Raw genomic sequence first — 13634 nt, 5'->3', positions numbered from 1 at the left:
GCTATACAGGAATCTACTTACATGAAATGTCTTAAATGATCTCCAGACTCCCACGGGAGAAACACGCACATTTGCGTGCACAAATTTAGAAAGATTAAAGTGCATTGATCTAAAATGTTCTAATGTGAAAGAAAGATTCACCTTTCTTGAGAGGTGTTGGGATGTAGTCTTGGCTAAACCTCTGTCAGCACCCCACCAACAGACATCTCACAGAAACACTTCTTTAGGTCATGATTTAAAAACCTACATAAAACCAAGGATCAGAATTTTTTTTTTAATTAAAAAGTGAGATTTCACTACACATTTTTAAAAATATAGTTAGCATAAAATGACACAATAAATAAACTGTCTCAACAATTTATTGTCCCAGCCAGATCTCCTGCCTCAGATCTTCTGGTATGACCCAACTGCGTACAGCAAAGCAAAAAAGCACATCTACACAACCATCTTGATCCCAAACTAGTGACTCTTTGAGTACTAGTTCACACTGCAAAGCAAGTCACAATAAACATAATTTTAAAAAAGAGCTTATATTTCAAATCATAACCTCTTTTCTTTACATATTTAAAAGTCTTCCATTTTTTTTCCTTCTCATTTTCTTTCTCATTCATTGGAAAAGTAGTCAAATGGGTCAAAGAAACTAAAAATACTGAAAGGCATACTTGCAAAACAAGAAGTCCATCACAACTGCCTTGGAAAGTTTTTTTAAAAACCCCAAACCTTAAACATGGCCAGGGGCTAGACAAACTCAATTGCTTGAAAAAAAAAATCCAAAACCTAATCAGGAAGTCTTTTTTTCCCTCCCCAGCAGTATGAATGCTGCTCTAGCCCACATTCTTCTCTTGCGCCCATAGGGTAAGGAGGCTACTCAGAAAACTGTCCATTGCTCACAGTGCTGCTTTGGCTAAGGCACATGTGGAGAACTCACAGGGGCTCAGACTGGGTGACAGGATCATGGAAATCTATCACCTGGAGCTGCCCTGACAGGAAGCCTTGCCCTCAAGCTGCCTGGGACATTGGACAGTATTTTCACAAGGGCAGGTAATGAACCCTTCCATGGGCTAAGAAAGAAGTGAAAGATGAGGAAAAAACGTCCGTCAACAAATAAAAGGCAGCAGAAAGTACACAGTCAGTTTTTGCTGTTCATTCACTTCCAGCTGCCCCAAAGTGGTTTCTCAGAATTGTCACTCTGGCTTCTTAGGGCCTAGAAGTTTTGTAGAAGTCAGGCTTCAGAGCCAGTTTTGAGATTAACTTTCAAGTCTGACTAATGACTGCTAAGACCAGAAAGTTCTGCTTATGAAATCAAAATAGGATAAACCAAAATATTTCATGCACTAGAACCATAGTCATAGCTCGCTTTTCCCACAGACAATATTTTTATGCGTCTTCAACACATTTACACTAAGTACTTTTCATTTCCATTTGCTGACTAGAAAGTGCAAAATTCTCCTTTGTCAAATATAACATAACCAGTCAGTAGCTAATTCACCACAGATTCAGTTTTGCTCCTGGTAAAATCCAAGTCCTAGGGATACTTATGGCAGCAGGATTAAAATAAGCCCTAGAGTAGTGTTTTACCACCCAATTCCTGAAGGTAGTTCCTTGGGTGTTTAATTGTACACACATGGACAATGAAATCTCACCGACTCCTGTAAGACTCTTTAACATGTGAAAAGTTCATTATTTTCAGCATCAGGACCAGCATCACATAGACAATTCAATAACTGCATTTGTATTGTTTAAATAACTATCTGGATGTTGCAGATGCCTGGAGAAGAAAGTGGGGCAAAAAGTCTGTTACCATCCACAGTCACCTCTCCTTCCCTAAATACTGGTTCTAAAATGTATTTACAGCTGTTGACTTTCCCTGTGTATCACTCCTATCATAAAAAATATGTCTTCAAAACATCCTCTTCCTTAATTTTTAATCCTACCAAAGCAAAAATAGATATTTTAATAGAAAAATACAAGATAAAAAATATCCTAAAAATAAAATGGTAGCATGGAATGTCATTTTTACACAAAAAAAAAGATCCCCTTTTGAATTGCATCAGCTATACAAACACTTTCATATTTACAGTTTTGGATGCAGTCCTGTGCTCACTGAAGTTAATGGGAGTTTGCCATTGACTTCACTGGGAACAGGAGCAGGCTTGACATGGACTATACTTGCCTCTCTGAAAAGTCATGGCAGTGAAGAGAGAAGAGAGCGATAAAGCAGTCCTCTCTGGAGGTCTGATTGTCTTCTCTCTATTTCACACCAGTGAAACTCCTACTCCTTCACTGGACTTTTTCTTAACTCCCAGTACATTAGAGGGAGAACAGTGCTTTTGATTGTGATACCACACAAACAAGGAAAGAACGGTTTGTGCATGTTTCCCCCTGCCTGACTTTCTCAGTGGAGCTAATTACACCCAAGCGCCAGTTCCCTCCCAGAACTATACTCTGTACACCAAATCTTATATCCCCTGTAATCAATGGCAGTGATTCAGTGATGCAGGATCATACCCCAAATGAATCCTTTTTTTTCCTTTTGACAGCAACCAGCACCTGTGCCTGTGAAACCATATTTGATACCCATGGATGAGACCCAATTATGGAAGGAGGTGATAGATGCTAAAAACAAAAAAAAGGAACAGAATGAGGCATCCCCCATCAACTAAACCTAGGTCTGCTACCCTTAATGCATGCCTTAAGAAATACTGTCTATACATATTAAGTACACCCTACAACATCAAACTGCATCATTTTCTTTTTTCATGAGATGAAAGGCCATGCGGCATAATGTGATTAGTAAATCATTCCTGAGCTTCTGAAAGAAATTAAGACAAAATTACTGCTTAAAAGAGTGAGTTCTTCAAGAGCCTCTTTTTTTTACACTGATGTCTTTGGTTGTGTCCTTTTCCCTAATTCTTTTTTTTCCCTAGGAAGAAAGGGATTCTTTCTTTTTCTTCTTCTTCTTCTTCTTTATGCAGCAGAAAAATGAGATCTAATGGAGTCTTCACGTAACTGCCGATGTTTCCCCATGTTACAGTCCTCCTGTCGAGTTCGTCTCTCAATAGTTATTCTGTATTTCTTTCTGCATGAAAGGAGAGGAATAGAGTGAGAAATTCTTCTCCAGCTATAGGCTAACAGACTTCCCTTATAAAGAATGCCTGTAGGGGACAGCTGGGTGACAGAAGAAAAATGAAATGTGGCAGAATGTGAAACCCTGGTCAAAGATTAAAGTAGCTTGCCTCAAAACATTTTACCCAGGCTCAAGAATGCCTGTTAATTTTTACATGGCAGTCTCAAAGCACCAAGACACAGACATTGTTTCTTTGAAAATTTCTGATCTAAGTGATTAGGAGTTTTTTGTGAAGTGTCATGTGAACTCTGTCATATCACTGCTTTATATTGATCAAAGCCAAATTTTTTTTCAGTATATGGGGGGGGGGGCACTTTCTGGAGAGTTCAAACAGATCTCACTATTTGGTTGAGTTTCTCACTGAAACTAACTAATCTCATTTCTCTCTGAGAAACCTACTATGTTTGCAATGTCAGACGATGCAGTACTATGAATTAAGAAGAGTGTTGTAGAGGACAGATAAGAAATAAACATAAATGCTCATGCATAAGACACAGTTCTTCCTGTGTGTCTTCCTCTAGGGCCTTTTGAAGAATTCTGCTATGTTTATACATCAAATAAGCCCTCTGACTGCCTTTCAGTTTCCCCTTTAGTACCCAAATCTCCCCCCAAAATCCTGAGACATATGTTTTATACATTTATGCTTCTACTCAGTTTCAGGACAAATTTTTCAGAAGGGCGTTAGTCCATCCCTCTGTGCTTGTTCTGCTTGTGAAGGTGCATGACAAAATCTTGTATGCCAAGGAAAGCTCTGCTCCACTTGCTTATGTAGCAGGAGTCAGAGATGGATATGTAGCAGTGGAAGAACGATTTTCAAAACACCAAAGTTTTAATTTGGGTAACATGGCTGAATGGAAAGTAGGAACCTAAAAGTTCTGAAAATATTCCCTAGATATCTGATTCTGTATCAGGAGGCTCCAAAATAACTTAAAAAACCTATGTAGTTTACGTCTTTTATGTATTTTCAAGTCAGATCCTTCTACAGGTCAGAGCATGCATAGCAGTAGTTCTTGCAAAAGGACAGGTCCACATTTTAGATACAGAGATCTCTGAGTTTAAATCCTGTCAAAGCTACGTATCAGAACTACTACCCAGATCTTTTAATTGTTTGCATGCACACTCAAAACTGTGTTTGCATACTTGTTTGTAACAATTACAGATCCAAACTACATGTAAACAGAAGGTAGATAGCCATTTTAAAAGGTACAGAAGCTGCAGGTACCAATTACTTCCAGGCACACAATTGCTAAACCTATATTTTACAAAAATCTGACCCATGAATTCTGAGACGTTACGTTTCAGATATTTTTTCCAATGGTGGAATAAGAAGGTTGTCCCTATTCCTGCTTTGAGTGTAATTGGATCTCCACGGTGAAATTCATCCACGTGTAGATCCATCTAACAGTCACCCATGGCTTCCTCCAGTTAACAGAGAGAAACAGGCACCTCTAAGAGGCATTCTTCTGACCTGGTTTAGCTTTTGCATGACAATGACACAGACCGAGAAAAAGTGTTCACATTTCTCCTCTCTGATCAAACATGAAAAGACTGGGTATTGAGCTTAGGTGTATGCATCTACTTTTACAGACACCAACCTTCGCTCAGACGGATTTCCAATCCAAATCTTTCTCTCAGATGATGAAGAGTTTAAGTCCTGCTCTTACAATGATACTTCATGTAGATTTATACCAACTCAGGATATCTATTGCTTCATTTCTTGTCCTTACACACCAATTCCCTCCCAGTATCAGCAATGCTAAAAACTACACCTAACAATTGCCATCTCAAACTGAGAGAGATGCAAGAACCCCCGATGAGATAAAATATAAAGACAGACTTGTATTTTCTTTTTCTTTTACAGATAGCTTTTAATCCATCCAAACTAACATAATATTGTCTCAAACCCAAACAACATTTTATATAAGCACTGAACACATGCAAGAATAAAATCACCCTGAAGAATTTCAGTTGTAAGCACCTGAAGAACAACCCTAGTTCTGGGACCTTTGAAACCCTCCAAGTGTGCTGGCAAATTGAAACAGGTTTTGCTTGTTTTATTTTAGCTTTTTTTAATAAACAGAAACTTTCATTGGATAGAATTATTTGATTCTTATATGCAGAGGTTAATTCTATTCTCCTATCTGTCTTTTCTCTTCCATAGCACAAGGACAAATTATGGTATATATAAGGTGTCAAAGATTTATAACTAATTATTCTGTCAGTGTAGGATCAACTATCAAGAGTTTACATCTGCCGACTAGCAGTGTAAGAATTATTTTACTTAAAGAGGAATAAAACACTGATCACCCTGCACTGACATTAGCTTGTGAAGTTAAATGCACAGCTTTGGAATCCAAATGCTCTCTTACACCAAAACAGAAATCCCTTTTTGCTTTCCAGCACAATTCCACTCAATATGCGAAAACTAAGCATGGTACCAGGCAAGCGATATAAATCTCTTACATGATAACAGCCTACACAACTGTGCTGGCAAGGAATACGAAACAAAGAAGGCTTTCAAGGCCAGGACCTTCTACTAAAGCAACTGAATGTCTGGAACTCACTGGAATTACTTCCATGAGTAGCATTACTCAGTGATATAAGTAGTTACAGGATGAAGCCCCAGGACAATAAAATTATTTGGATATACACAAAAGGACAATTGAAGTGTGTTCACTGTCTTTGGTGAGAATGTTACCACATATTATTATTGTGCCTCTCTGTCTTCCATCAGGGATGTTCTGCCAGGAGCTGAGAGGCCTGGATGACAAATAAGAAGTTTACAGAACTTTCAATTGGACTAACCTGAAAAAGTAAAAAGCCATTAGCAATCCTGCTCCAAGTAAGGCGCCCACAACTATTCCTGTAACTGCTGATTCTCCTAGACCACCTGCTTGAAAAGGGGAAAAATAAACAATCAGGGTTCATATTGAGAACTATTTGCATTCACATATTGGAAAATACACATGACTAGGAAATTAGTGACCAACATCAGGTAATAACTAAAGCCTTTCAGAGCTCAGGACTCCGTGTGAACCCGTTCCAGTGTCTGCATGTTTACTTTCTGTCCTTACTTTCCTTGGGTTTACACAAGCTCCCAAAATCAGTGTCAGGTGAAGACACAGTTCTGGAGATGGCACACGTGGGAATGTTGTTAGGAAACTGGTCTGGACAGCGTGGCCTGAATTGTAACACAGACTGGGGTTACAGCGACGCACATAACAGGAATCAGCACTGAATATGCCCTGAGTTATTGTAACAGAAACAAACTCATTTCACCTGGTTTAGCATCATAACCCTCCATCACCCAGGTCTATTAAAACAACTGTATGATTATCCAACAGTTCCTCAATTTATTAATTTTTTTTTCTGAAGATGTGCTGTTTCAAGTTAAAGCCATACGAGTTCTGCCTTGCTTCAAATCTTACAGGAGGCAGAGCAGGGACACAGTGGCTGAAGGGGAGCCCAAGTAGGGAGTGTCACTATGAAGAGCCAGGCAGCTGAAGAACAATGACATTTTCATGTGTGTGTAGTGCCCAGCTGGGTTTGTGGAATGAAACAGAAATATTAAGGAAATTAAAATGTTCCCTTCTCTTCATTTTAATTTGACCCTCTGAGGCGATTTTGTCAGTATGTCTGAAGAAAGAAGGTGCTACACCAAACTGGCCATAGAAGGTATGGCCTGGAAACAGTCTATATTATGTGTGTGCACACAGGTTTTTCAGGGACTGAAGAATTATCAGGCTGGAGGTATCTTTTCACTGCAACACTCGCAATTTGTTTCCTGCTTTTGACACCAAGACACCACTACCCTCCTACCCTGATCTTCTTGCAGATTCCTCCTCACTGCAACATGGTCTCAAAGTCAAATTTCTGGAAAACAAGGACACTTGTTCTGTGGAGGGTAGCCCTGGTCTTCTGAATTCACAGATTTCACCCCATTCCACTGACTTCACTTCTTTCCAGCCTACTGGACCTCTTGCAGTGCCTTCTCATAGTGCTGAAAATCATTCTGCAGTGGGAGAACACTGGTTCCATCAGCAGCACAGCTGCTAATTATCAATATGATTATTCTCTGCTTGGGGTTTCAATTATATTCTTCTTTCTGGCTAAAAGGCCCCTGAAAAGTCCTAAAGCCTCCAGGGCTTTAGGCTGTGCATCATGATTACTGTCATGTGTGAATTCAGGGAAGTGATTCAGACCAAGTAGTACCCACGCTGCCAGACCTTAACTTCCCTAGAAGTCAGCAGGGACAGACAGTCACCATGTCTCAGCCAGACAATTGTGCCAAGCAATTTAATATGGCCCGTTATATTGCATCAATGCATAGATTCTACTTGCTGGAGCTGGGGCAGAAACATTAAGTCACTAAACTTACATGATTTACACGGTGTATTGTTTGTGTGCTCTGAAACTCGACTTTCATCGAGTCGCAGCCTGCCATGATTCCAAGGATATTGCACATTCGATCGAATTTCAAAACGCCCCTGCTTTCCATAGTAGTCCCCAATTACCTATGAAAACAAGAAAGGAATAAAAAGATTTTCCTATCAACTTAGAAGTAAAAAAAACCAAACAGGAGAGCAGCATCACTCACTTGGACTCCTACCGCATGACACTGAACCTCAGAGAAGAGGACTGAAGGGGTCTGTGGGAGGTTATGCAGTGCATGCTCTGCCCCAGGGCAGGATTATCTGAATAAAAGCATTCCTGACAAATGTTTATTTAATCTGTTCTTAAAAGCCTTCAAAGACAGAGACTAGACAATTTCTGTAAGCAATTATTCTGGACCTAAGCTAGTCTTATTACTGTCAGTGGTTTTCCCTAGCACGTAACCTAAAATTCCCTTGTTGTAACTATCCATTACTACTTACTGACTTGCCAGTGGACACAGAGACTCTTCCTTTCTGAAACATTTCTTTAGATATTCACTGGCTCTTATCTGGTCTGCCCTGAGGCTTCTCTTTTATATAAATCCAGTTTACACAATCTTTCTTAACCTTCTGAATATGCCTCCTGCTCTCCCTGGGCTTTCTTCAATTGCTCCATAGTGGGCTGAGTGCTCAGGACTGTCACACAGCTAAGTGAAAGCATCAGTAGCTAGACATGGGTCCAGACTGGGAGAATTACTCATTAAGAGCAGTCCTGCAGAAAAGAACTTGGGGAGGGTTCTTGTGGATGAAAAGGTGGACATGAGCCAAGAATTTGCACTTGCAGCCCAGAACACCAACTGCATCCTGGGCTGAACCTGGAGAAGCGTGACCAGCAGGTCAAGGGAGGGGATTCTGCCCATCTACTCTGCTCTTGTGAGACACCACTTGGAGCACTGCATTCACCTCTGGGACTCCTAGCACAGGAAAGGTGTGCACTTAAAAGACTAAATCTGGAGAAGGTCATGAAGACAATCAGGGAGCTGGAGCACCTCTCCTGTGATGATAGGCTGAAAGAGCTGGGGTTGTTCAGCCCGGAGACGTGACGGCTCTGCCGAGACCTTACTGTAGCCTTCCAGTACTTACTGAAAGGCTTATAAAATAGAGTGAGAGTGACTTCATCACAGGCAGATAGTGACAGGACAACTGGGAACAGTTTTAAGCTAAAAAAGGAGTGATTCAGAATAGGTATTAGGAAGAAATTCTTTACTGTGAGGGTGGTGAGGCACTGCAACAGGTTGCCTGGAGAAGCAGTGGATGCTCCATTGCTGGAAGTGTTCAAGGCTAGGGTGGAGGGGGCCCTGAGCAACCTGATCAAGTGAACGGCATGCCTGTCCATGGCAAGGGGGTTGGAACTAGAAAATCTTTCAGGCCCCTTCCAACCCAAGCCATTCTCTGATTCCATGGTTCTATGATTTCAAACACTTTGAGTGCTGAGACTCTCAACTACATACTCCAGGCTGGAGTTTTCTCTTTTGTCAAAATTTAGAGACACTTGATCATGTTTAGTTAAAATCTTCCAATCTTCTGAAGAACTATGACAAAGCCTCTCATTCCCTACTTTTTATTTCTGCAGTTATTGGTATTTACACAGAAAGGACATTTCATGCCTATTATTCTGAGAGTATGGACTACTATTTCAGACCAATTCTTTGACACTTCAGAATTTCAGTCCTGTCTTCAACATCTAAACTGAGGCTTTATTCAAGATAATATATGTTGAATCTACTGCAAAACTGTGGGACTAAATTGTGTTAACAGCAGTAGGTCCCTCATCTGAAAATAGTTCTATAAATATCTATGTACTGTAAGCAAGGACAGATATTGTGAAGTAGTCAGAAGCAATGGCAGAAGCACATCAAAAGACATATTTGTCCTACCATGGATAAAAGCCAGATCTTAATGCACTGGTTTAGAATTCAAGGTACTGCTAGCCTGTTCAAATATTTCACCTAAATTTCATTTTGAAGCTAAAGAGTTGAAAGAATATACGCCTGGTTGGATATACAAAGATATATTTTACACAAAATAAAGATACTAACTCCTCTCCCAGTTGCAAATAGGATATAAATCCTTTGAAGAAAGTTTTTTTAACATTTGTTCAAAAATAAAGGCAAATGCAGTAAACAGGAAAAAGCAGAGGGGGAAAAAACCTTAGAGATCATTCACAGGTAGCGGATTATTTATTAGGAGATTTGTCTAATTTATCAAACAGGAGTAGGAGAGTCCTCTACCAGCAGGACTTACCAAACATGAAAGTATGCAGAAAGGCTTAAGAACAAAAAGCTATAAGCAGCAACCAAGTGGATTCAGATCAGAAGCAGGATACACATTTTTAAAGAGGAGGAGTGGTTAAACAGTGGAACAGACACTGAAAAAACAAGCAAAGCAGTCCATGTTCTTTCAGTTTCTCTAAACAAAAACAAATGCCTGTTACACTGTGAGTTTTAGTCACATGTACACTACAGGGCTCCCTACAAGGCTACGAAACCTGCCTGTCTGCAATAGAGCAGAGGTCAAACTAGGTAATCTGGTGTTTTCTTCTAGCTTTAAGCTCTGTGAGTAGACCTGGGAAAACAGCTCAGCCCAAACAGCCATTCCTCTGGCGCAGTTCAACTGAGAAACACTCTTGTACAAAAATGGAAAAAATTGTCCAAATGTGTAAAATAAGTTATCAAAGAAACAACATTTTTAGAGTGAGGCATGAGGGCAGAAATGATGTAGCAGACATAAGCAGTAAGTAATTACGTGTAAAATGTTAACTGTGCACCTGATATTATGCATTATTATGCACCTATTAAAGCATAGGGAAATTGAACAATAAATTAAAAGGAGAAATGTTTAAAAAGGGAGAAATGCCTTAAAAGATACTTTAAATTGCAAGTGAAAGAGCAATGGAAAAAAAGGTAGGAGAAGGAGATTAAATTGATAAATGAGATAAAAAGCTAATGGACTAAACAAACAGAAGAAACACAGTTGTTCAAACCAAAGTTATCCCAACCAATTTGTACCCCTACTTCCATTGGAGCATCTGCAGTCTGCTGCTGTGGGTTTTCAGTCACTTTTACACACTAAAACACACTAGACATCCTCACACTTTAAAAACGGCTCCCTGAATTTCTCTCTCCTGCAGCACTGACATCAACAATATAACTTTACTGGACTAAAATCCACGTGTAGAAATGTCCAACTCAGATTAAATGGTGCTTAATGTTTGAGCTTGATGAAATAGGGGAGGCCAGAAAAGCTTAGGTTGATGCTGACTCTGCAACTAACAAAAGCCTTATGCTGCAGCTGGAGTTAGGGCAATGCATGTAGTAACAAGCAAAGCCTAGACATGCTTTTCTCTGTGTGCAGCTGGTGCTATTTCTCACAGACTTTTTCACATCTTTCCATCTCTTTCACTAATTCTGTGTTCAGTCAAATAATCTGTGTGGTGTATACGGAGCAATCTGATTAAATGTCTCTTAAACAGGGAAAACAAGGCACTCAAGTCTTACTGCCTGATCAAAAGGTCAGGCAAGGTCTGCATTCCTACTTGTGGTTGACCACAGTGTAAGATTAAAATACCTAAACTTGATGTGTTAATACATTAGGGTAACTTGTGCACCACTGTTGCTATAAGATTAATCTTTCTCCCTACCAATGAATAAAAGGCCTTGTTCATTTTAATAATTTCCCATATTCAAAATTTATCAGAGCTTAGCTAGCTTGTGAGAATTCACCTTTTAATTAAAGGCTGACATCATATGAAGAAAGATGCACTACTAAAAAGGAAAGTTTAAAAAACGTAGGATAACTACTTCTGGACAGTTTTTTCACAGAATGGATTTGGTCTTAAATTGATACGATTAAGCCACCACATAAAGATATGATAACATGTTTCATTACACTGGCCAATTGCAATGGTGTTTGTTTCCTTACCTCCTGTGTGCCTGCCTCTGGGTCTGTCATCCCAATCACAGAGAAATCCCCGTATCTGTCTCCATTGGCATCAATGGACACCTGCCCTGCAATGCCTAAAGAATGGCATGTGAAGAACCAGAAAATTAATTAGTTAAAATATTGAGCCTTTCCAAGGAAAACAAGAAAACAGTGGACAGGTTTTTACAGACCGATATGACAGGAAATCTCATCAGCCTCCCAGCATTTTTGTTGGCATTCCAAAAGAAATTGTAATTTCATCTTGGTGTCTGCATTCCTGAATTCTTAGCATTTCTCCTTTTTAAATATCAAGTGTGTGAGACTGTTTGGAGAATATGTGAGAAAAATCTAATCCAAAAGCCAGCATGTAAGAACAAAACACAAATACATTTAATGTGAATTTTTTACAGACCGTATGCACTACTTATCAATTAAGCCCTTCATCCATTTATTTAAGATGAACTACATAATACGGTGCTGTCTGATATATATATATTCTTAGATCCTCAGTTCACTTCCTTGCTTTACACCTTCCAGGAAACATTAGAAAAACTGGGAATCGTAGACTCAGAAGGTATCTCAAGTTTGAAAGGGCTTCTGGACATCTTGTGCCCAACCTCCTACTCAGAGCAGGATCAGCCAACAGAATAGGACAATGCTCAGCGTTTTATCTGGTCTCCAAAACCCTCAAGGATGGCAACTGCACAACCTCACTAAGGCAACTTGTTTCAACTGTCACAAGGAATAAACATATCCTTGGATTCAGTCTGAATCTCTTCTTCCAATGTGTGTCCTTATATATAAAGAGCATGGCTCTCAGTTCTTGTGGTTTAAGTCAAAGAGGTTCTTAAAATCCATCAAACAACAACAATTAAGTATGATGATGACATTGTAAGACTGCTGATAGGATTTATCACCTTGGATATTCTCAAATGCATCCTCCCACTGCCTGACACCAAACACAGCCATTTATACCCACGCAAGGCAAACAGGCACCATGTACATCCATGTTACACCAGCTACAACTAGACCAGGCATAAAGCTGTGGAGATTCAGGTTCTGAGTGACGGTAAATCAAAGGAGAGAGGTCACGTATTCAGAAAGTATAAATTCCTCTCAACATGCCTAGTGACAGCGAACATGGAACAGATTAACACGCCTCCACTTCTCCTGTCTCTTTTCCAGTTTAATGGTGTCAGGAATGTTTCAACTTGCTGTGATTTTCAAGAGATGTAGTGGTAATCAAAGATTATTGTCAAGCATCTGTTTCATTATAACAACACAGTAATCAAACAATTGTCAATCCAATTACTGCAGGAAAATAGAATGGGTTTCACAACCACTTGGCTGTGAGAACACTGGAAGAAGAGGCCGCTAGAGGCCGCTACAAAGAACTGTGATGTCCTTCTCTACACAGCAATTTGGATTCTGGATCTAACAGGACGTATTAAATGGAACAGACACCTTTCTGGCCTAAGAAAACCAAAACTTGACTTTTGGAAATAGGTACTAAAATGAATGTCAATGGATGGAAAATATTCTTCATAAAACGTGCCCCACACTCATACCAGGGTGTCTCTAACAACACAAGCAAAAATCTTCTGATCACCTCAGCTTTATCCCTTCCTAAGCACACAACGCTTGCAGTTGTGTCTGGGCAGACTGAATGCTGCGGGAAACAGCATCTATATCCCACTGGAGTTCTGATGAGTCAGAGCAGACTGTAAAATGAGGTGCCAAGGCAATTAGATATCTAGATGTCTGCAGTTAAAATTAATGTAATTAATGAAACTGGAGCTCCCATCAACAAGGCCTGCAAAACTTTAAGGAAATTATAAAGCTTCAGTCCTGCAGCACAGCCTAATGGGTGTAAGCATGAACCATACTCTGCAAATGCCGCATCCACTGCAGACAGAGGCTTACAGGCAGAATAAAAGCATGTGATTTTCCTAAAACAACTGGATTGCAAGACATCAAGTTAAAGGCCTCTTTCAAAATCAGTTTGATCCTTGTAAATTATGTCCAGAAAAGTATTACCACAGGGAGGAAATGGCATAAGACTTACACGACATTTTGATCTTTTCTACTGCACCCTCATAGCCCAACTTGACAGCTACATTTTTAGACTAGGTGTAAACATGTCAGCCAGCAAC

The 13634-nt window shown here is 39.7% G+C and overlaps 1 protein-coding gene across 1 annotated transcript in view; it reads right to left on the bottom strand.

Moving 5' to 3' along the window:
* Positions 1-2967: 2967 nt before the first annotated feature.
* Positions 2968-13634, bottom strand: part of NPR3 (natriuretic peptide receptor 3) — a 33658-nt gene continuing 22991 nt past the window's right edge. The window contains exons 4-7 of the mRNA XM_009078000.1: positions 11482-11576; positions 7506-7641; positions 5933-6017; positions 2968-3079 (exon numbers count right to left, since the gene is read on the bottom strand). Of these exons, the coding sequence (XP_009076248.1) occupies positions 2968-3079; positions 5933-6017; positions 7506-7641; positions 11482-11576 (428 nt within the window). The remainder of the gene's footprint in view (positions 3080-5932; positions 6018-7505; positions 7642-11481; positions 11577-13634) is intronic.

This window comes from Acanthisitta chloris, unplaced genomic scaffold (assembly GCF_000695815.1).
Source record: "Acanthisitta chloris isolate BGI_N310 unplaced genomic scaffold, ASM69581v1 scaffold27550, whole genome shotgun sequence".
Lineage (NCBI taxonomy): Eukaryota > Metazoa > Chordata > Aves > Passeriformes > Acanthisittidae > Acanthisitta > Acanthisitta chloris.
This window is presented reverse-complemented; position numbering and strand designations above follow the sequence as displayed.